Source organism: Maylandia zebra, linkage group LG9, assembly GCF_041146795.1.
Source record: "Maylandia zebra isolate NMK-2024a linkage group LG9, Mzebra_GT3a, whole genome shotgun sequence".
NCBI lineage: Eukaryota > Metazoa > Chordata > Actinopteri > Cichliformes > Cichlidae > Maylandia > Maylandia zebra.
In genome coordinates, this window is record NC_135175.1 from 2,292,199 (window position 1) to 2,317,327 (window position 25,129).

The following is a 25,129-nucleotide window of genomic DNA, read 5'->3' on the forward strand; positions in this document are numbered from 1 at the left end:
GACTCCACAGGGATTTCTCACTTCAGCTTCTTTATTACGCTTTAGCTTTTGCTTATTTCAGACATCCCAGCAGACGTGGCTGAAACAGTCAAAAGTAGCAACGATAAGATAAAAAAATCGGCACCATAAACATCAAAGTCGGGTCCACACACAACACTGAGCGTTTGTCCTTGGTGTGAGTGTTATAACATTTCTAACCTTCATGATGTTCAATGTTTTGTTTGCTTTCTTTCTTCTAATTAATAACACCATTTAAATTTGTAAATAAATAAAATACCCACGCTGAGAAAAGGTGGCCCGATGGTCATTCATTCTATGATGAGCTGTAATAAACATGAAAGAATCTTCAGTCTGGAGTGATGGAAAACAATGACTCAAATGCTGCATTTTATGATTTGGGGAACCGCTTCTTTCACATTTTGTGTTATAATTTGCACTAAAGATGAAGCTGTAGACGGTGCATGCTACATGGAAGCTGAAAACACCAAAAACTTGTTACATCTCGTTCTGTGAATACTACGAATACTGAATCAGACTGATCAGTGTGCGTTAGTGGGCAGATCTCATTAGTGTATATTCTAATAATCCTTGATTATCTTGAAAGTCCCATAAGCTAGAGTGACTTTCTAAAGGCTCTTATTCTGCTCCAGCCACAGAGAAACAAACGGCACTGATGCATTTCATCCTGCACTGCATGACTCCAGCGTACAGCTACAGCAGCACAGCAGCAGCCAGCCGTCGACAGTGTGACAGCACAATCAGTGTCAGTGAGGCTTGATGCGGCCAGGTCAGGTGTGCACTCACCAGCAGCGTGGGCAGCCCGGCCACCGCGGCGTACAGCAGCACGGGTGGGACGGCGCTGCTGTCCTCCGGCCCCAGGTACGGTTTGGTGTACGTGGTGTCGTAGCAGAAGAAGCCCTGCACGTGCACGGTGAAGGTGTCGGTGTATTCGAAGTAGTAGGCCAACATGACGGTCCCGGCCATGATCACCAGCTGGAAATACAGCATGATGCACACGGAGAGCGTGAGACATTTAATTAGAACACAGTCTCTCTCTCTCTTCTATTCAGCCCCCTCCTCCTCCGCAGCGGCATCCACTTCCGCTGAGCGGCTCATGACGGCTCGGCTGTGCGCCAGAAGCCTCCGTGACTGCGTTCAGCACGTCCTCCACCCTCCGCTGCTGCCGCTGCACACTGACTGAGACAGAAGGGGAGGTGTGGGGGCGAGCGACGTGTGTGAGGGTGTGTCTGCGCGTAAGAGCTGAGAAGGCTTGGCTAAAAGCTTGACGTGATCCACGTGTGTGTGTGTGTGTGTGTGTGGGTGTGCGTATGTGTGTGCGTGTGTGTGTGGGTGTGTGTGTGTGTAAACCATATGTGTGCGTAAACCCGGACGTGTGTTTAGCAGCAGAGAAAGGATCAGCTGGAGAGAACGGAGAGACGGGATTATGCGCAGGGAGGGGCCATGGACGTCATATGAGTGCTCAGGGAAATGAGGAGATGAATAGAAGTGAATGAGAAGAAGGTGCATGATGCAGAGTCTCCATCTGGAGGGATGCAGATGCTCTCTGTGGCACATATGGCAGGTCACTTCCTGTTGGCGCTGCTGAAAGAAAGATTCAGAACTTTAGTGAAAGAGTGCAAATCACTGGCTTTATGAGTCACAGGAGGCGCCTTCTTCACAGGAGTCTGCTGTAGCAACATGTAACAGCACAGGTGTGTCAGTGTTTTATCTGTTTATAATTATATGATGAATAAAAAATGACATATAACACATGAATGCATTTTTGTTTTACAGAACTGTTCAGCTAAACTTTAAAATTCAACAGCTAACAAAAGGAGAAAACGGAGACTTATCAGCAACACCGTTCAGTAAGGGGGGAGTCGTGTAATTGTTATGATTATGTAGTGGCTTTAAAAAATAACTGTAATCAGCCAAGATTGTTATTTTTCTCAGACGCTCCTGGACAAAAGAGCTCATCTCCACTTTGAACGAGCCAAACTAAATATCTGTCATCTTTAAAAACCTGATGCAGAGCAGGAGAAAAACACCATCATGATGGAGGCAACAAACACTCGTGGATCATATAAGACTCACCATCGAGTGTTATATGTGATTTATAAAGTGTTAAAGCACTCTTGTCTGTGTGTGCTTTTGCTAATAGTAACTTTATTCTTTATTGTTAATCAAGGATATAATCAAATGTAATTTGAGTAGTAAAAATGTTTGGATTTTGAGGTGTGGACATGATCGATCACTGACCTTTATATTCATCTCTGGGAGTAAGAAGATCAGAACTGTGCAACCAACCTGTCAGTAGTTTTAAATGTTGTAATGGTTAAACACGATTATGATTCACATGTGGTTTTGCTGACAGTTTACTATACTTAGTGCCAATCAGAATATACTCAGGTAGATATAATTGTGTTTAAGTTGAGCAATGCAAAAATGTAATAACGATTCTAAAGACAGGCCTAACTGAAACTTGAGAGTTGTGATGCTGCGAGGCGATGCACAGGACACTCTGACCTCTGACTTTAGTAAAACGACGACTGCATTGAGTAAACTGTGATTAACTAACACAGAGTTTTAAAGAAAACGTATTGCTTTAACTGCTTTAAAAGGGATTGTGCTAAGATGAGTGCTCTTGTGAGAATTTGCTAAAGACAAATCCAACTGAAGTAAAATAGCATAAAATTAAAAGCTGAACTTAAATACCGTAAATTAGCTGAACGTTCGGTGATGGAGAGGATAATGTGGTCTGGGTAGATATCAGCGTCTTTTAAGATCAGAGCATAAACTGGGAATTTCTGGAGACGTTCTGTGTCGTTCGCTTCGTCTTCTGGGAACGAGCAGTTCACAAGACGTCCACCATTGGAAATTCCAGCAGAGACATGAAGAAGGATCAAACTCCGCCCAAGTTTTGGAGTTCTTGGCTTTTTCTGCTCATTTTGCTGAGTTGAATGATTCATTGGGAAGGACCAAAGTACTACATTGTGCTCTACAAGGGCCTGATATCCACTTACGAGGACGTTATGCTGCCACTGCTCTATCAAAATTTACAGCAAATGTCCTCATATGTGGATCTCATTTTTCTCAGAAACAAAAATCAGGTAATGTTTTGTTTTTACATTCATCAGGCCCCAGTCAGCCCAAGTAGTGAAGAGAAATTAGAAAAGCATGCCATGAAAGAGTTCAGGTCTCAGGAGGTTCAGGAGGTTCAAGTCTCAGGAACACTACAACACTAAAGAGAACTAATATGATCCTCTATAACTAGACACAAATCCTAAAACAGGAAATTATACAGTGTTTAGAAAAAACTAATAAGCACAAGGAAACAAAACTTAATGAGACACTAAACTGCATAATTTTCAATAAAAAACTGGAAAAAATGGGGCGTCCTAAAACGTTTGGCAGTGTACATAAAATCAAACTGTAGCCATGCAGTCTGTATCTGCTGTGCTGTCTGTCTGTGTTTTGAGTGTTGTGTCTCTTAATGTGCATATATATTGTATTGATTGTCAATGTTTTTCTTCTGCATGTGTTGTTTTTTATGTGTGGCCTCATAATAATGTAATAATAATAATACGCAGGTTTTTACCTTTATTGTTTCACAAAAGTTTAAAAAGGGAATGTCCACAGTTTGGATACACAATATTTGAAAACAATTTATCAGGAGCAAAGCAAAAGCCAAATGAAAAAATAGAAAACTTATTTCTGTGTAATATACTGGGAATCACTATGGAAAGTACCTGATTCAATGGTTTATAAGGAAGTGAATCACTGGCAGGATTTGTGGAGTGTTTTGATGATGAGCCACGACTACAGGTGTGTCCAGCTGTTATATCCCGTGGCTACTTTGATGAGTGAAAAGTCTGAATACATTTTGGTCTATAAATTGATTCCTTGACTTCTTTTTAAACTCCAATTGCTAATCTGCACTATGCTAATCTAGTGTAAAGATTATGTTCAGTCAGGAATCCATCAGCATCCTTGAGCTGTAATGCAGGCTTTCTCATGTCCTGTCCTTCGCCTACACCTTGCCTTATCACAGGCTCTGTATCTGCCTTATCTTAGACTCTGCTCTCTCCTGCCCTGAAGTGGCCCCTGAGCTGTACTGCAGGCTCAGGCTCTGCTTTGCTTTATGCCTTTGCTATCCAGAGCCCTCCCTAAGTTTTCTAACTCATCATGATGCATGTTTATTCATGTTATGTCTGACCGTGTGCCTCTGCGATGCTGCTGCTAACATACATCTGTTCTTTAACAGGAAGGAACTTCCTACAACAGCAAGACTGCTGTTTCTTTTCTTCTGCTGTAATTTCTATCACTGCTTGGATTTCATTCTGCTGTGAGGGGCCATCAGAGTCCAGTTGGCAAAAAGCATAATTGAATTTTGTATATCAGCAAATCATGTTCACTTTCTTCACTCATCTGTCTGCTTTCCCATGTGTTTGGCTGTCAGACTATTCTTTTACATCACTTCCACTTTCCAATGCTGTAAAATTCAATGATGACATCATTGTCCACCTTCCTTTCAACACTTCACATCAGAGAGAGCAGCTAAACAAGACCACACAGTGAAAGGCCAATACGTTCGATTGTTGCTGTTTTACACCCAGTTATGGACAATGAGTAGTGATGACATCCTTTGTGGAGTTCAGGAAGCAGAAGAGATATGGGCATAGTTCTTTCTGGGTCTATACTTTTTATTTGATGCTTTAATGGTCAGTAAGCTTTCCTAGTAAGTATAAGTATATAAATGTTAAGTATACTTCTAACATTTATAAGTACAGCAGTCCCTCGTTTATCGCGGGGGTTACATTCTAAAAATAGGTGAAATCCACGAAGTAGCCAACTTTATTTTTTACAATTATTATAGATGTTTTACGGCTGTGAAACCCCTCACTACACACTCTATACACTTTTCTCAGACAGGCATGAACATTTTCACACTTTTCTCTCTTGTTTAAACTTTCAAAGTTCAAACCTCTGTAGAAAAATAAGTCCAGTATTATAGAAACCAAAGATCAAACCCTGTTTTCAGGTCCAGAACATGGGAATAGAGCAGCTGCCAGAGAATTCAGCATTAATGAATCAATGGTACGGGAGTAGAGGAAGCAAGAAGAATGAGTTGAGTAAAGTTTGACTTATCTGACTGTTACAGGAGACACAAGATTAACTGACAACGGTCTACAGCCAATCAGGATGCAGAACACAATGCACTGTAAGAAAAAAATCATGCAAAATTGCAGAGAAAACAAATCCGCGAAACAGTGAGGCTGCGAAAAGTGAACCGCGTTATAGCGAGGGACTGCTGTGTATACAAATGTTAGCAGTATTCACTTTCTTTATTCTGTACAGTTCTCTCTGTTCAGACAGCAGATGTTTCACGGCTTACGCACCTGTGTTAATTACTATCTGCCTTCAAAAGCAGAAACTTAAAAATAATATTATATATATATTATCCATTCGCTTCACTTCTGCTTATCCTTTTCAGGGGCGCTGGAGCCTATCCCAGCTGTCATAGGGCGAGAGGCGGGTACACCCTGGACAGGTCGCCAGTCTGTCGCAGGGCTAACACACAGAGACAGACAACCATTCGCACTCACATTCATTCGCACATTCACACCCAGTGACAATTTGGATTATCCAATTAACCTATCCCCACAAGATGCACGTCTTTGGACGGTGGGAGGAAGCCGGAGTACCCGGAGGGAACCCACGCAAACACGGGGAGAACATGCAAACTCCACACAGAAAGACCCCGGCCTGATGGTGGAATTGAACTCAGGACCTTCTTGCTGTGCGGCAACAGTGCTAACCACCGCGCCACCGTGCTGCCTTATATTATATTATAATAAATATAATTATAATTATACTATAATTATATAATTGTAATTATTATTAGATTATAATTATAACTATAATAATTAAATAAGTCCATGACCAGTACAAGTAACTCACTATACTACTTCTTCCACAGCAAAAAAATAAAATAAAATAAAAAGAAATAGAAATGTCTGATCAAAGCTGCTAAATCTGTTCAAAGTTAATCACAGGGTTCTGTTTTACTGAAAGGAGTCCCAACACACCGATAAAAGCAAACGAGTAAGCTCTATACAAATTCACAAAGACTATCAGTTGCCGAATTGCTGAGATGTGTGATCTGATTCTGTTGCCACCAGAGGGTGACAGAACACTATTCTGTAACACCAAAGACCCACACCTGGCACAAAAGGAGCACTGTAGCTACAACAGTATCAACAAAAGCTGCAGATCATGAAAGTTGTTACTTCCAATCTGAGTGAAATGCAAAGATCATCTTTGGATTGTGTTAGAAAGGTACAAAGTCTCAGTACTGAATAGCCATAATAAAGCAACCAAGCCAGACATACTGATTCACAACTCTCCAGTAATTTGACTCAGGTATCGTTGAAAGAAAGAAAGAAAGAAAGAAAGAAAGAAAGAAAGAAAGAAAGAAAGAAAGAAAGAAAGAAAGAAAGAAAGAAAGATAGATAGATAGATAGATAGATAGATAGATAGATAGATAGATAGATAGATAGATAGATAGATAGATAGATAGATAGATAGATAGATAGATAGATAGATAGATAGAAACATACATACATACATACACTGGTGAGATTGTGAACAACACGCACTCAAACTAGTTAGAGTAGTCTCATTGTTTTAATAGGACAACACTTAAAACAAAGTTTTCTGATGCAACTGAAAGTATCCATCAATCCCATCTACTCGTACCTCATGAAACACGTCTTACCTCCCCCGTCAGAGAGGTGAACCACTTCTTTCGCTCTTTTCTACTTGGTGGTTTTGAAGGCATGTTGACTTCTCTTCTTACCAGGGCAGCTAAAGAGAGACAAACGAGATCAGAGAAGAAATGATTCAAATTTTTTTCATTACAAAGCTTCAGAAACATTTCAACATATTGCATCTACAGTTCTAAAGCCTGGAGCAGCTGTACTCCATGGAGAAACCTGACCACTGTGAGAAAGTATCTGGGAACTAGATAAAAGCATTTCAGAGTGAAATTTGCAATATGATTGTTGAAAGCCCAAAACTTTGCCATCAAGACAACAAGAATGTTTCCAAAACTACAGCAATTAGTTTCAGTTCCATTAAATGCAGTAAAGTGAGATAAACCTGTGCTAACTTTTTTTGAAATATTACTGTTTCAAAGGTTACAAGACCCACAGGCACACATGCAGACAGCTTCAGTGAAGCTCCACGTATGTGGAGCTGGTTCCAAAGGAAAAAAGGCTTAAAATGACAGGCAGACATTGTCTTTCTATGAGGGTCCTCGCAAAGACTAAGAACGCTCTCTCATCTGCTGACGTCGAGAAAGTAATTCATGCCTTCATTTCACCCAAGCTTGATTATTGCAATAGCCTTTCTTTTGGAATTGGACAGGCTCCGCATTCTTGACCTGTCTGAAATGTGACAGGCGCACATAAAAAGACCATTTATACCCCGTTCTAGCTTCTCTAAACTCTTTTGAGTCATTAAAATTAAACACCTGATTACCTTTCTGAAGTTTGCTGACTTTGCCTTTTTTATTTACGCTCCCCTGCTATGTGTTATTCTTTTTAGTTGCACAGGACTTTGGTCAACTCTTGTTGTTTTTAAATATACTTTAAAAAAAATTAGACTTGACTTCACCAGATTTGCAATAAATGAGAACACCCCTGCAATAAGAGGCGATCTTCACCCGGGCTGATGTCTGTAAAAGCCAGAGGAGACTGACTGTTCCGCAGGCACCAACAGCACATGTCCTTTTGGACACCATGCTGGAGTAGGATGTTGTTTCATCGTGTTTCAAGTCTGCCACTGATTCAAGCTGCCCCAAAAATCCACCATTACATTTGGTAATGACTACCACCCTGCAGAAGTGCTTCGAGAGGCTGGCAAAGGACCACAGCATCCCTTTTGCTGCATCATGTATTCATCGCATTCAAGTTTGCTTACTGGCCAAACCTCTCCACAGAGGACACCATTTCCTGTGCTCTTCACCTGAGCTTGGCACATCTGGAAGAGTTACGTCCAAATGCTGATTGTTCACTTAAGCTCAGCAGCTGGTGAGCAAACTGACCTCCCGGGTATCAGCACCCCTCATGCAGGGACCTCCTCAGTGACAGAGCTCAGCATCTCTAAATGAAACATTTCATGTAACACATTCACTGTCCAGTTCATTAGGTATACCTGTGAACATCTCATTAGCACAAATTAATCAGCCAATCACAAGGCAGCAACTTATTTGTATTTTTGCATTTGGGCAGAGAGAATATTAACTGACTGATGTTAGAATTTATTTTTATTGTAAAGGCTATATACCTCATAATTGTTAGGTGATGGCTGTGTGTAGTGATGGGACGTTCTGTATCGAGGCTTCGGAGCGTGTGTCGAGTAATGGAGGGGGCGTTTCCGCGAAGCGCGTATCGAGGCTTGCTTCATTTATGGGAGGAGCTGAAAATGATGACGTCCGAAGCCTCGCTGCCCGGCTGTACCACGTGACTGGTTCATGAAGTGGTTCGAACTTTGCTGCGAGCTATGACAGATATAAACCCCTCAGACTTCATTCAAAAATGTGGGTGTTTGATGGAGAGTTGCGGTTAGTGAGAGTTTGGAGACCGTATGGAGGTTTATGAGAGTGAGGAGAGAAAGTCAGGAGAGAATGGAGCCAGCTAAGAAGAGGAGGATGTCCTCCCCTGTGTGGGAACATTTTGATCTTATTCCTCCCAACAAGGTATGTAAATTTCTACAGAAGATGTATTTTCATAATACTGATGGTGCAATACAATTTATGTTAAGCTGTCTGTACTTTTGTACAAGGTGAAGTGTTTGCTATGTGCCAGGGAGCTGGGATATAACAACAACACCTCATCCATGCTTAGGCACTACAGAGCTTTGCATGAGAATAAGGGGAACACCGATTGTGGAGCAAGACCAGGTGAGCCATCAAATGCAATGATAATATAGCATGCAGTAATGTTACTAAATGATATAACAATATTATACAACTGTTATAAGTTACGTGTGTGATATTTATATTTGTGCTTTATCTTTATTGTCTTTCCTCAGGAGAACAATCTCAAATAGATGAAGACCTGGTCAGCATGGTGATTGAGGACTCACAGCTATTTAGCATTGTGGAGGACAAAGGATTTAAAAGATTTGTTAAATCATTAAATCCCAGCTATGTTCTCCCCACTAAAAAGGCCATAAAAGCAGTGAAAATTTAGTTTTTACAGAATAAAATGTGAACAGGCAGGACTGAGGCTCAAAGCCTCAGTGTGTAGCTGTCCATACCTCAACGTTACAAAAGCACAACTACTGTCCACACCCCAACCACACAGTAAATGATCTGTAAATGATCATTTCCATTTCAAGCATTTCCAAATAATCATTTTCCATACTGCCAGTATAAATATACACAGTATACTGCCATCACTACAATATACATGTTTTACACACTCCTTTTGTTGTTGACATTTACAGGCTGTGTGCAAAATGCCACACTCTTCAAATTCATGCCAGCTATTATTTTTTACGTCCAGTAGGTGTCCTACTAGAGCAAATGAAGCTTCATGAAGCTTCGCGTTGGGGTGAACCAATTGGATGAAAAGCTTCAGTGCTTCATGGGGCTTCATCTGCCCATCACTAGCTGTGTGCGGACAGGGATAGGACCCAAGGTGCAGACTCCGGAGACAGAACTTAAACCAAAACAGCTTTAATGCTGAACGCAAACATAACATAACTGGAACAAAACTCAAAATAAACTAACACCGGTGGATGGGTAAAACAGACAGCAAAATAAACGGTAGATCGCGACACCGACATAGAGAAACACAGGGCTTAAGTACACAGAGGGAGCAATCAGGGAATGGGTAACAGGAGGGAAACACAGCTGGGGCAAATCAGAACTGACGAGACAAAAGGAAGCGTAAACTGAACACACTGAGATAAGACAGAGACCTTCAAAGTAAAACAGGAAACACATAACACAGACTCACATGCAGGCACTACAGAGGGAACAGAGACGTGGGACCAGGGCAGACACAAACACTGACTGAACACGGGGATATAGGAACTAAGGATACACAGAGACGCGAACTAGACAAGGGGATACAGGTGATAGGGGAGACAAAAGAACTAAAGAAGACAGAGACATAAACTATAAGACAGAACTCAAAGAAACCAAAGACTAAAAAGTGTAAATAATATAATAAACTCAAATACCCTGGGTCAACGACCCAGGCATCCTAACAATAATTTGTGTGTCTGTGTTTTGTCCTGTGTTGTACACAGATGTGCACTGTAGTCTGGTTTTGGATTTAATTCAATTCAATGTTATTTATACAGCCCCAAATCACAGCAACAGTCGCCTCAAGGTGCTTTATATTGTACAGTAGATCCTACAATGATATATACAGAGAAAAACCCAACAATCATATGACCCCCTATGAGCAGCACTTTGGCAACAGTGGGAAGGAAAAACTCCCTTTTAACAGGAAGAAACTTCCAGCAGAACCAGGCTCAGGGAGGGGCGGGGCCATCTGCTGCGATTGGTTGGGGTGAGAGAAGGAAGACAGGATAAAGACATGCTGTGGAAGAGAGACAGAGGTTAATAACAGATATGATTCAATGCAGAGAGGTCTGTTAATACATAGTGAGTGAGAAAGGTGACTGGAAAGGAAAAACTCAATGCATCATGGGAATCCCCCGGCAGCCTACGTCTATTGCAGCATAGCTAAGGGAGGATTCAGGGTCACCTGGTCCAGCCCTAACTATATGCTTTAGCAAAAAGGAAAGTTTGAAGCCTAATCTTGAAAGTAGAGATAGTGTCTGTCTCCTGAATCCAAACTGGAAGCTGGTTCCACAGAAGAGGGGCCTGAAAACTGAAGGCTCTGCCTCCCATTCTACTTTTAAATACTCTAGGAACAACAAGTAGGCCTGCAGAGCGAGAGCGAAGTGCTCTAATAGGGTGATATGGTACTACAAGGTCATTAAGATAAGATGGGGCCTGATTATTTAGGACCTTGTATGTGAGGAGCAGGATTTTGAATTCTGGATTTAACAGGAAGCCAGTGAAGGGAAGCCAAAACAGGAGAAATCTGCTCTCTCTTTCTAGTCCCTGTCAGGACTCTTGCTGCAGCATTTTGGATTAGCTGAAGGCTTTTCAGTGAGTTTTTTGGACATCCTGATAATAATGAATTACAGTCGTCCAGCCTGGAAGTAATAAATGCATGAACTAGTTTTTCAGAGGGGCAAATTTTGGAAGAGAGCCGGAGATTGATAACATGATTTAGACTGCTACACACAGATACTTCCAGACACAAACAGAGAGAAGTCTCTGAGGTCTGCCTGCTCTAGAGATGGCACCAAGTTACAAAACTTCAAGGCTGACTTAAAACTTTAATAGAAATGGGAGTGTTGCCTTCAAAAGGTTGATCTCTATATAAGGAGATGTCAACTGAGGTGCAGAGGAAGACACGTGAGCTCAGACCTAAGGCCACCCTTTCAATCAATCATGTTAACGTTCGGTTGCCTGGGTGCAGCAGTCTTTGTCTCTGAGCCACAGAGGTCCGAGGTGCCATGTAAAACTAATTTCTAACAGTTTGATAATAAATCTATGAATCAATTGATGATAAAATTGAGCATATGTGTCTTCTCTCATAAAAAACCAACAGTGGTAGTTCTCTGGGCAAAAATTCAAAATGTCAAAGCAGAAAGACTAGACTGCTTCAAGCTAACAGGAAGGACCATGAAGTCAAAGAACCACTTCATACGACCCAAGTGTACAAAAGAGCATCTATCAGGGCTCTAGAGTGCGACCAAAATTGCGTTGAAAATACGACCTAATTTCTCAGTGGTGCGACTAAAAAAAATCCTAGGTGGCACTGGTGTGACCAGCCGTTAGAGATAACAAAAAGTGTCCGCAACTCGGAAAGCCTCCATGTGGTCAACAACTGACACACATTATGCCCCTATCGTGATCTAAACCAATCAGAGACAGTCAGGGGTGGGACCTCTCTGATTGGCTGTGGTCCAGACATTCCTGTCGATGTCGATGTATGTTTGAAAGTGCAGGCGGATAGAAAGAGGTGAGCACGGGGGGGGGGGGGGTTCAACAATCGATTTTCCGACGATTAAAATGGATTTTAGCTTGAATGATGTGATATTGATTCATTAAATCCTGAATCGATTTTTAAATATAAATGTATTTTGCCAGAAACGCCAGAAGCTCACAAAACGATTTCAACAGCCACCAAACAGCTAAAACAGTAAATGAGAGCAGGTACACGGATTCCAGACAAAGACGTGAACACACAGCGTGGACCTGACGCGTCAGTGAGATGTCAGCTTTCTCGTACACAGACACGCCGTCGGGGCTGAAGGTCAACGGCTCACACCAAAATGTACTTCAAGAACAGTTTCTCGAATCTGTTTTCTGCATTATTTGTTTGCTTATTGCGCACCAGTCTGCTGTTCAATACTGAAGAAACGTAAACTTTTTAAAATGATGACAATTTGCAAAACACTCAGCTGTGTCTGTAATCAAACCTCTGTAACTTTGCTTCACTTCAGCAGCATCAGGTAATGTTCATACGTTGATTCATGGTTTTCTTTGTTTTTGTTCTACTGCAGAATATTTTTAAGGTCATCTGCTATAAAAAGCCAGAACAGGAAAATCTGCTTCTTGTTTTTCTGTTTTATTCACAGTTACTTTGACACAAAGACCTCTGCTGTGATGCTCACACCTCTGATGAAGTCTCACAGCGTCAGTACTGATAAATGATCAGAATGATGATATTTCTGACTGTCTGAGTCAAAATTGAATTGAAGTGAATGGATTATAGAAATCAGCGATGATACCCAGCCCTAGTGGCTGACAGAAGAAGATGTAGCTGTGGGTAACGAGAAAAGGTGAAAAGAACGATTGATAACTTTTTTGTTAAGGCCTGATTCATGGCTCTGACACACAGCCATCAACCTCTCAGGTTATGTCTAACACTGGTTCGGAGACAGCATCACATAATGAGCCACATACGATCGACTCCGAGCCAGAGCCCACTGAAAGTAAAAGAAGGAAAGTGTATACATTTGGAAGAGAGCGGCTTGACCAGTTTCCCTGGCTAAGATACAGTAAAGCTGACAACATGATGCACTGCATTTACTGCTGTGGGTGTGGACAGACCGCGGCCGGCAATACTGCATTTGTGACTGGTGCTAATACGTTTTAAACTGAAACGCTGAAAAAGCACAGCGTGTCCAGAAAACACATTACATGCTGTGATAAATGCACTGCCCAAGTGTCCCCTCTGCCCACGGCCTTTCAGCAGCAGGCAGCAGCAAACAGGTCGTCAGAGGAGCCGATGTGATGATTAAGTTTAACATTGCTTACAATATTACCAAAGAGTGCCAACGCACTTTAAGCACTTTTTCAGTAACTTATCTTTCTTGTAGAACTGTGCTCCAAATAAATAATAATAGACTGTATTTTTATGGCGCTTTTTGAGACCCTCAAAGCGCTTTACAATGCCACTATTCATTCACTCTCACATTCACACACTGGTGGAGGCAGCTACAGTTGTAGCCACAGCTGCTCTGGGGCAGACTGACAGAAGCGAGGCTGCCATATTGCGCCATCGGCCCATCTGGCCATCACCAGTAGGCAGTAAGTGAAGTGTCTTGCCCAAGGACACAAAGACCAAGACAGACAGAGCTGGGGATCAAACCAGCAACCTTCCAGTTACAAGATGAGCTTCCCAACCCCCTGAGCCACGGTCGCGCCCCAATGAAGAACTTTGTGTTGACAAGATTGTTAGTTAATCATTTACAAATCAATATTGGCTGTATGGACAGCAAATTTCCACCCCAAAAAGTGCACATGTAAAACTGCGGTGTTAAGCGATGTGGTTGAAAAATTTGGGTGCACCTAACTTTTGTGCTGGTGCACCTAAGAAAAAAAGTTAGGCGCACCAATGGCACAAAGGTAGTCTAGAGCCCTGATCTATGAAAGCAAAACCTATCAAATGTTGAAGTAGACTGGCACACTGACCAACTGAGCATAAACATCACAGCCAACCTGAGTGTTGTTGCTGATCATGTCCATCCCTTCAGGTCCCTAACCCTAACGCATCTGAATTTAAATAAAAACCACACAATCCAATGCACCTGCATGCTGTATTTCAATTTCAATCACACATAAACATGAAATATATCTAAGTTACATATTTAAAAATCCATATTTAAAGGAAACAGGAAAAAAGGAAATATTGAATGGTTAATTGCTCAAATTATATTTTTTGTATCATGTGTGATGGAGATCAAGAATGGCCTGCATTTGTATAGCGCTTTACTAGTCCCTAAGGACCCCAAAGCGCTTTACACTACATTCAGTCATCCACCCATTCACACACACATTCACACACTGGTGATGGCAGCTACATTGTAGCCACAGCTGCCCTGGGGCGCAGTGACAGAGGCGAGGCTGCCGGACACTGGCGCCACCGGGCCCTCTGACCACCACCAGTAGAATGTAGTGATGGGATTTCCGGCTCTTTTTAGAGAACCGGCTCTTTCAGCTCGGCTCACTAAAAACAGCCGGCTCTTTCGGCTCCCAACCGGCTCTTCAGGTTGTTTTGTTGCTTTAATTAATTAATTATCAACAACAACATAAAATTATGCACAAAAGGAATTAGTAATGTAAAAAAACGTGGTTTTCTTTATGCATGTTTATACATAAATTTTTATGGGGGCCCCTAGAGACGAAACATGTACAAACTCCAAAACACATTTCTAGCATTAACTAAACTTCCAAAACAGAGCTACTAGATCACTTAAATTACACAATCGAATTCATATGTCTATTGTTTTTGTATTAATACACAAACACTCATATATATATATTAAAATAATTTTAAAAAAAAAACCCTCATTTACCTGTTACTACCACACACCCAATCCAATTGTTGGTACTTCCTGGCTTGTGTAGCCACTAGGTAAAAGCTCAACACGGCCCCTAGCATCCTGGAGCACTTCCGTTGTGTTTTGGAGTTTGTACGTTTTGGAGTTTGTACGTGCTTTGTCTCTAGGGGCCACTGTAAATATACTCCACATAAAATGTAATAAATAAATTATAAAATACACAAACCAACTATTTACATTTCATACATTTTAACTTTTAACTACTTAAATTTTCAGCTTTTTCCTGTTAAACAAATTTAAAGTGAAACAACACAAAACACTGCAAACCACAACACAATCAAATATAAATTAAAATATGGAAAAAAAGCGACAAAAAGAAAAGAACGCCCAGATCTTTAATTAAGGCAAAGGTTGGCATTTAGAAATATTAATATCACACTCAACTGACTGCGTTTTATCTTCCCATTGCACTGATGGGTGGACAGTTCTCAGGTGCCTGTGCATGTTGTTTGTGGAGCCGGCTCTATATGATATCCTTTTCTTGTACACTCTGCCTTTGTTTTGTCAATAAGATTGAAATGGCTCCAGACTTTGCTTCTTTTCTTGGTGTCACTCATTTTCTTTACTGTACCTTTCCAATGTGACGGTGTTGTCTCTTGTTGATCCCGGCTCTCTTTCTTTCCCTCTCCCTCCTGCTCTTGTTGTGTGCTACTGCTGTTGCGAGTGTAACTACCGCCCCGCCCCCTCAGCTCAGCGCTGAGCAGAGGGGGGAGGGGCGCAAACGCAAGGCTCTGTTTGCCGTCTCTGCTCAGCGCAAACACAAGGGTGATTTGCAACGTGAAGCGAAAAAAAGTGAAAGAGAGGGCAGGAGAAAGAAAAAAAAACCTTGTTCACTTCAAAGATCCGGCTCTGAGAGCCATTTCGACCGACCCATCACTGGCAGAATGCATGCTTAGTTCTGTCTGGGAAGCTCACTGGTTTATGGCTTAAAAAGAAACAGCAGCGGTTCTTTTTGCAGTCTCTGCAATGATGTCAAAGCTCTGAACAGAGCTGTAGAAAACTTTTTAGAGGTGAGTGTACAGTACAATTTTCAAAATGAGTCATACAGAATTTAATTATCAAAAGTTACATTTTTATATTTACTAATATATACAATGATGAATCAGCCACAGTTTCCTAATTATATCTGAGTATGATATCCATCCTTTCAACATGCTTTTACAACCTAAATAAATAATCTAATGGATGCCTAATTATTTCCGACCATCATCAAAAACTTGTGAAACGGCGTTGAATAACATTTTCTTGTAAAGTTCACTGTTAAAGTTTTATGTGCCAAGTTGAGACTTTGTTTGTTTGTTCAGCATTGTGTAAAAGTGCTGAACGCGCTGAGCCACCATCCTCAAACATCAGTGGAAGACACTGACATCCAAAGTGGATAAAAGAGGTCCCATCGATCCCTGCCACAGGTCTCGGTGATGACATAATATTACTGGTTTGAACACACAGGTGTGATCTGTTAAGTATGATGTTATCAAGGCTGTCGCAGATACCGACAGCTTTCTGTCACCTCGGTGGAGACCAGCGGCAGCAGACGCGGAGACTCGTACCTTGGCCAGCTCCAAGAGTTCGCGCAGTCTCTCTGGAGTCTCTGTGGGTAACCGTCTGAGCGCAGCGCTGTCCGGTGTCTGCAGCTGACACAACGCCCAGGCCCACCGGGTCCGTCAGCCACCTTATCCCGTCACACTTCCTGGGATTTTCCTTTTAGTAACGGGACCCACAGTGCTGCACGATCGCAGATTCTGGTGATGAGACGCATGCGCGGTTTACTTAAGCGCTCGTGGGGGAGATCAATGTTGCATTAACGTGTCAGAAAAGCTAAAAGAGAGAGATGCGTAGAAAAAGAAAATAAATGAGCTCATTATATTATAGCAAAAACAAACAAAAAAGGAAAAATAAACAAAAAAACATGTTGTTTTAATGCAAAAGTCGTCCTTTTGCGTTTCTACCATTTAAATCAAAAATAATACGGAGGTGGTTCTGGTGGTTACCACTTAACTATATTCTACTTTTTTAATCAATAGAAGTTTTTTTTCGCATCTAATGTCATAAAACAATTATAATGCTGAATGCTGAGGAGCCATAATCATAAAAGGTGCACTGATAACGTCAATTATATTTATTTTTTCATGAAAACATACTCATTCATAGCTTTTATGATAAGTAATGTTTTATTGTAACCATTGCTTTCAAAGACTCTGCATAAAAAAACTATATTTACATGCAATCTATGTTTATTGGCTTTCAAACTCTGTCCTGTATTAAATTCATTTTCCTCTCCAAAACATGTTGTTTATTACAAACTCAAAAAGTTTTCACTGAAAAAAGTCGAAAGTTTGGTGTTTTCTTTGGACATGAAGGCAGCATTACCTTTGCTGTAACTTGTATCTGTTCCAACAACAGTAACAGGAGTTCTGGTGACACAGTCTCACACAGTGTGCATGTGGTGTCAGCTTACCAAGCCAGCAGTTATGTTACGCTGGGAAGAAGCTGAAGTATCACTGCTGAGAGTCTCATTATGTAACTCTGTAATGCAACCTGCTCTCATTACAACAACAGCATACACACACTGTTAAAGAGTCTAACTAGCATATGGTGTCCTATTGTTCTGTTCAGATTAGAAGAATCCTAGAAATTAGAATCTGAGAAAATGTGATTTTCTCTGACAATACTAAATGTTAATTTACTCAAACTCATTTATAATACCACATCAGCAGTAAAAAGAAACCCAGTAAATTTGCAGCTGTTTAGTGTCCCCAGAGGTTTCACATGGTTTGTGTTCTGTTAGTCTAACAACAGAGACTTACTTAGACTTAGGTCCTGCTGTTTGCATTGGGCGGCAGATCTCCGCCAGCACAATCGATCAGCTTCGGCTGTCTAAGGTGTGTAACTCACCGATGAAAGTCCTCCGCCATGTTGTACGGGGGCGGCCTGGATTGTGTCTTCCAAGGGGTGGGTTCCATGGGATGGTGATCTTGGGCAGTTGGTGCGGGAGTTGGCACAGTGTTTGTCCCCCAAAAGGCCGGTCAGTCACAATGTCATTGAGGGGACATGTGGCAGTCCGGCGGTGGACTTCTTCATTGGTGACATGGTCCGAGTAAGAAACAGGGAGGATCCGTCTTAGACATGAGTGTTGAGCCACATTGAGTCTTTGGCGATTTTGGCTGATGTTTTCCATGTATCACAAGTGCAGATCGCGGTAGGTATAATGATGGAGTTGAGCAGATGGATCTTTGTAGCCCGGTCGATCTTCGGGATCAACCAGATCAGCCAGAGTCACTGGAAAACCGCACCCGCTTTCACAATCTGACACACGACTAATGATCAGCATCTCTGTCGCCTGCAAGGATGCTGCCCAGGGTGGTGAATTGGTTCACCTCCACCAGACATTGCTGTCCTACCTGTGGGATACTGTGCCGTCACGTAACCAATTCTCATGACCTTGGCCTGGTTCCCGCTAATCCGGAAGCCCACTTTGGCTGCCTCTTGCTCCAAGTTTTCATGTCATGGTCTTCATGTTTTTCCAGACGTCAGCCAACAAAACAATGCCATCTGCGAAGTTGAGGTCCGTCTGGCGTGTTGATGGACGCCAAGGTATCCCAAAGCCATCTTGGTCCATAGAAGTCTGCATAATAATAATAATAATAATAATAATAATAATAATAATAATAATAATGATGATAGTAATAGTAATAATAATGAGTAATAATAAATAGTAATAATAATTTTGAGCTGTGACTTAAATAAGGGAATGGAATCTATATTTCTTATAACTGAGGAAGTGAGTTCCTGAGCCGAGGAGCAGAGCAACTGAAAGACAAGATGAGCAGAAGGAACAACAAGATGAGTGGCAGATGAAGATCTGAGAGAGCAGGAAACAGAGGTTATTTGAAGCAGATCACACAGATAAGGAGGGGCAAGGTTATGGATGCACTTAAACGTGAGAATTAAATATTTAAAGTTTATCTGAGCTTCTATGGGCAACCAGTGAAGCTGTTGAAGAATTGGGGTAATATGGTCTCTTAATGGAGTATGAGTTATGACCTGAGCTGCAGAAAGAAGAAGTTGAAGTTTATGGAGGGACTTATTGGGGAGACCAAATAAGAGGGAGTTGCAATAATTGATCTGGGAAGTAATAAGACTATAGACAAGGATGGCAGCAGCACGAGGAGTAAGGAAGGGACGAAGTCGGTTAATGTTAGGTAAGTGAAAGTATGTGTAACGATGTAAAATAATGAACATGGTTTTGTTGTGGTTAAATTCCTGTTAAACTTGGGATCACAACCATGGGTTTATTTTGAAAGATTTGATTTTAAAACTTTTATTTTGAAAATCCGCAGTGGAAGTCTGCTACTGGTAAACGGGCTTTCCCTAAGCTTATCCCTTTAGTAGCAATGAAGCTTTTGCTGTGGTAAGTTCTTCCTCAGTCCGCCCTGACTGAACATGAGTTTAAAACATATTTGAAGATCCCCATTGAGGTTAACATGACAGCATTAACAGCATGAACTGCCCATACAGTAGCATCTGAGTAGATTTCAGTTTTATGATCTTGTTTCGCAATTAATGGGTTAGACGGTAGGAAAAATGGACACGCTGAGCTAGCAGCTAACAGCTAGAGGAGACTGTCGTGTCTAATAATTTGAAATTTCTCTTGATAGTTGGGCGGGATCCTGTTGCTGGAAACCCATGGTTACTCATGTCCCATGTTATTGCAGGTATGTGTATTTTGTGCTGCAGGCTAATTCTGTTTAAGAAGTACTGCTTATTAAGTTTTGCCCAGTAGATGGCAGCATTGTTCCATTTACTATTGTACATGAAAGGAAATTTTGGCTTTGGTCTGGAAGTGTATTTATTTTCACATGAATGTGCATTTAAGTGAATTAATTTCTCTTTTTTTTTTGCCTAAACCACAATGCAGTAATATTTTTATTTTATTTTATAGAATGCACCCTTTCCTCATATCGGTCTCAGTGGTGATGTAGCGATCCTCTGTGAGGACGCAGCAACTGGATCGAAGGTAGAGGGTTCAGAATATTTTGATGAACTGTTCAGGGATGCCATATGACGCTATCAAATGCCTATGTGAAATCGACAAAATTAATTGAGAGATGCTGCTGGTATTCCAAAGTCTGTTCGGTGATTGTGAACAGGATTAAATTCTGCTCTGTGCACAACCAGCCACTGCAGAATCCGGCTTGTTCTTCCCGGAATTTCTGGTCCAGGGCCTTATGAAGTCTTCGGCTATAGTGTGATTCCTCAGTTGTTGCAGTCCGCCAGGTTGCCTTTCTTGGGGAGCTTTACTGTAACTCCTCTTAGCCAATCTTCTTGCACTTGTGCCGATGACCAACATAAGCTGACGGGGCACTGATGTGCTTCAGCATTTCTGCAGACACCATGTACATGCCCAATGCATTGCCATTCTCAAGGAGTTTGATCACGGCTGCAGTTTCTTCAGTGGTTATGGCGTCTGTCCTAATGTCCAAGTCATTCAGAGTCTTTTTGAAGTGTTCCACCCCTGACAACAGAGGCCTCTAGTATAAGAGGAGATTTTGTCATATCCAGGTAACTTCAGGGTTAACCCCGGGTTTTCTGCTTCAAATGTGATTCACTTTTTACTGAGTTAAATCAGGACTTAACTTATGCCCTAATCTGGAAACTAGCCTGCTTGTTATGCCATTCCATGCTAAAACCACCAACTGTAGTTCACATTTTGTATCACATTGTTGCAGGAATGTGCATGTAATAATTGGTAATTTAGAAAATGTATAAATGTAGTTATACGTGATTCTATTCTGCTGCTGAGTGTATGTTCTTTAAGGCTCAGAACTGAAGGCTGCATTCAGGACTTTATCACACTGGTACATAACGAGAGGGACCTTGAACAAGTGTGCACACACGTACACACACAAACAGCATCTCACTTCATGCTTGCTCTTTCCCTAGCCTCTTATGTCACTTATATGTTTGGTCTTATTATTGTCTTATTTGTTGTGATTTCTGAGCACATGCAGAGGTTTTTGCTTGGGAAGCAACTGTCACCTTGTTTTCAGGGTCTTATGTAACACTCAGTGGTATTGAAATATGTAAAGCTTTTCTACTCTACCTAAAGTTAAACAGCTGAGAGCATCTTGAGGACTGCAGAGAAAAAGGTTTGCACTTGGGATTTTGAACTGTGGTGTTTCCACTGCTGAGGACTTTTGGACACAGTTTAAAAAAGTCTTCATCAGAAAAGCACTTGTAATTGTTAGAATTGATATTTTTTAGGTTGTCATTTGTGCTTAGAAACATATAATTATTTATGCTTGGAGATATATAATCATTTATATGTTGATAAAATATCTTAACCTTATTAGGTCTGATAAGGACTGTGTACACTCTGTGTACCATGAGATGAGAGGAAGCGGTCTCGAGTTGGCCATGTCATCAGAGAATTTCTGGAGGAGACAGTCACAGATGGTGAAGAGGAAAGGGGACAGAACAGGGTGCTCAGTTGCTGCAGTCTCACAAACAGTGGTCTGCCTGTCAGGAAGTCACTGATCCACTGGACCTGTGTATCCTCCACCTGCATGTCTTCCAGCTTCTCCCTCAGCATCCTGGACTGGATCATGTTATCGGGGCCAGAGAAGTCGAAGAAAATTATCCGAATTGTGGTGCTCGTTGTTATTAAAGCTTTAGCTTGAGTGTAGAAAGGAGCTCTTCTCTTCTGTGGTGGTTAAGAGAAAGTGATGTATGGTTCTAATGAAAACATTAGACAGTAGAACTCTTTTGCTTTGATTTTTTTTTTCAGTCACATTCTGTTTACATAATTTTTATTTAGACGATGTGTTCTCAAACTTCTACTTGCAAATGCATTTCTGTCTGATTCATCTTTTTAACACTCCTCATAGCATGAAAAATAGAAAACAGCGTTCACCTGGCGTGTTCTTTATTTGATTAGACATTTACAGGAACAGGTCTCTGTTTACAGCTTATCATCCTCAAACTTTCAGACCAGTCAATATTTGCGTGGACTTTGTCCCTTAAAAATACATGACATAAACAGAACTGACCTAAACAGCTGTTTTCTCTCTTCTCAGTAATTTGGTCACTCTGTTATTGCCTCAGAGGTAATTTGTTGTTATGCATATCTCAGGACATCTGACTTTTCAGATGTTAAATGGATTTCCTGCAGGTGCTCCAGTAGCATACCGGCCCACAGTTTGTAGGATTCTCATGTATTTTTAAAACATGTCTGAGAATCACATTATATTTTGCATAATTACTATGTCTGGAACTTCTTCTTTTCTTTTCTTTTTTGCCGTAACATCTCAAAAATGTTGCGATGGGGGCAACAGAACCCTGGAACAGAAAGTAATACTAAGAAAGAAAGAACTGTTGGAACATTTTACACATGATTAGTTGATAACAGGTTAGTAAGATGATTCAGTCTAAAAACAGCATCTCTGATGGTATGGTGCTGCATTAGTGCCTAATGCCATAGCAGCTTTCACATCTGAAAAGGCGTACATGTTAAACAGTATGTACAGGTTATAGAGCAGGAAATGCTCTGATCCAGACATCCTTTTTAGGGAAGGCCTTCATGTGTCAGCATGATGATGCTAAACCACATACTGCATTTATCCCAGCAGCATGGCTTCATAGCAGGCGAATGTAAAATGGCATGATTACTCAGTTCAAACATTTGATGTTTTTCTGTGTTCTATTGAAGATAAAATACAATTGTATGGAATTGTAATTGAAATTGATTCTATTTCTTACAGTTCAAGTACACTAAACCTTGAGCTTATTAAGCAATAAAATGGGGAGCAAATAGTAAGGGATACAATATCTGAGAGATCTTCAGTTTTTCCTTTTTATCCTGTTTTTTCTGGGAAAATCAAATTTGTGTTGACACAGTATTTCGTTAATATTTCAAACAAATGTACACACAAAGTTCACACAGTCCTGTGTGGTCTCCTGTTTTTCTGTTTCTCCTGAGAATCTTCACTTATCAGCAAAATGTTAACGAACTTCTTCTAGGAAAACCTTAATTTTTAAATGAAAAAAACAAAAGGGAAATATAAATTACACTATTTTGTGTGCATGTAGTGTTTAATTTATTTTGACTTTGCATGTTTCAAAGTGAGTACTGTGTTATTGTTCAAAAACACAAGTTATTCTTATAAACTTAATTGAAGCTGTATTTGTATCCTTTTAATTAAGCAATTAATTCATCTTCTTAGGTATGAAAGAAAATTAAAGAAGCAGAAATTCAAACACCAGGAGGCACTGCAGAAAGGGTCAACAACTGCAGAATAAATGACAATGAGTGAAAGCATAACAAACATAACATAAACCAGATGTATTTTATCCAGATTTATTATTTTATTGTTTGTCATATTGTCACACATCTTTTCAGAATGATAATTAAACTAACACTTACGAATCTTTCCTTTTCCTTATGTTTTTAATATTTAACGGCAGGATTGGTAAAGTCCACAGTGAAGTAAAGTTGAGCTGTTTTCAGCCTGTCACTGACGGATCCAAGTGGATTATTTTTGAGTCAGGCTCACAGTCACTGGTGTCCATGGTGGTTGGGGTCGTACTACATTCATCAAACTCTCTAGCAAACTCCCAGAACTTGTCTCTTACGTCTCTGTTCTCAATGCACAGCGCCCCGCCTCGTCTCTGATACTGGGTTTGAGCCCTGTTGACATCAGCTATACAGGTCCATTCACTGTTGGATTCACTGTTGGTCACACACCACTTTGAATGGTCCTTTGTAGGACTCCATGTACTAGCAGGACCCAGAACCTTTTTTATAGTTTTAATGTTGTACACATGATTGGGGCCTGAGCAGTCAGAATCGGCCCGATCTTTCTGGCAGCCCCACGTCTGCATACACATGACTCTGAACTGCCTGGGCAATAGTGTGGTACAGGTCTCCATCTGCAAAAGGATCAAGGAGCATTTAAAGCATTTCCTGTCTTTTTGAAACATTGAACCTTTTAAAACCCGTTTACACTCACACTCTCTTCTCAGACACTGCATTTCAGCCATTGATGAAGACATAACGTCAGTAACAAAGTGAATAACAGTACGTGGATTTCAGATATGCAGCAGCTGTCGGCAGCTATAGGCAGCATAAATATCATCGCCTAAATTTCTATTTGGATGTAAATACATATATGTCAACTGGCATTGAGCTAGGCTGATCCTAAAACCTGTCCTCTCTTTAAAGATTCCAAGTCATCCATTCTCATCCCCAATGATATTTGTCTGGTTTAAGACCAGACAAATATCACTGTAACCATTAAAAGCTTAACCAACAAAAACGGGTGTTATGGCAGCCAACTAGGGGGCTCCACTCACACCCAGGTTGCTGGGAGGTTTGTTGTCAAGTGTGTGGCGCAAAGTTATGTGGAGACGGATAAAGTCGGAGTGAAAAGCTGGAGTTCCTGTGTCGTCTGTGCCATACCTCCACAGTGTAATTTAAAGGATGATTATTACTTTAACCTTTAAACATGCAGACATCTCACCTGGCTCTTGCAACTGTTGTTTAGCAATGCTATAAAACCTCAGACCTCCTCTTGATGTGAGTGTTTGGTAATCACTCGATGGGGGAACTTCAACCCATTTTGTTGCATCTATGAGCTCTTGATGGAAATCATCTGGAATATCATGTTCAAATGGAAAAGCTCTGATGTACTGCAGATGTTTACCTGGAAAAAGTTAAACAAGATCTTTACTGTGAGGTTTAGATCAGCCTCTGGGCTTTAAATTGTGAAATGTCCAGAGTTCGAACTGAGCTTTTTACCGATCTGTATGAACTGGTTATAGTTGAAAGTTACACAGATGAACGTCTGAGCAAGTTGTAATCCAGATTCAGGCCAGAAATTGTTTTGGTCTCTTCTGAAGGGGAATTGAGGTGTGCTGTGCAAGAGCCAGACCCCAGGTCTGTCTCTTTCCACCATGATCACCCCTGTGGACAGTAAACAGTTACAGTGCTGGTCATAAAATAAGGAATAGGATGCATTTTATTCAAAGCACTTTAATCCTTTCACTGCCTTCATAATAATGATTCAGTCATTTTATAAGATCAATAGTCTAACAAACTTTTTCCAGTGTTTGTTTTATATGTTTG

At 41.0% G+C, this 25,129-nt stretch overlaps 1 protein-coding gene and 1 long non-coding RNA gene across 4 annotated transcripts in view; one reads left to right on the forward strand and one right to left on the reverse strand.

The window, feature by feature from the left end:
• Window positions 1-1,826, reverse strand: part of plppr5b (phospholipid phosphatase related 5b) — a 115,296-nt gene extending 113,470 nt beyond the window's left edge. The window contains exon 1 of one of the 2 annotated variants that reach the window (XM_076887886.1): window positions 805-1,826. In XM_076887886.1, coding sequence (XP_076744001.1) covers window positions 805-1,008 — 204 coding nt within the window. In that variant the 5' untranslated portion in view covers window positions 1,009-1,826. The remainder of the gene's footprint in view (window positions 1-804) is intronic. The other variant, XM_004572899.5, reaches the window with a different exon arrangement.
• A 14,019-nt stretch (window positions 1,827-15,845) lies between these two features.
• On the forward strand, window positions 15,846-23,653 carry LOC105940648 (uncharacterized). 2 transcript variants are annotated; one of them, XR_013100033.1, is made up of 4 exons: window positions 15,846-16,016; window positions 19,665-19,721; window positions 19,949-20,023; window positions 21,360-23,653. It is a non-coding gene; the product is annotated as an uncharacterized LOC105940648 (long non-coding RNA). The 2 variants fall into 2 exon arrangements; XR_002721450.2 differs by lacking the exon at window positions 15,846-16,016 and having other exon boundaries at window positions 19,427-19,721.
• The last annotated feature ends 1,476 nt before the right edge of the window (window positions 23,654-25,129 follow it).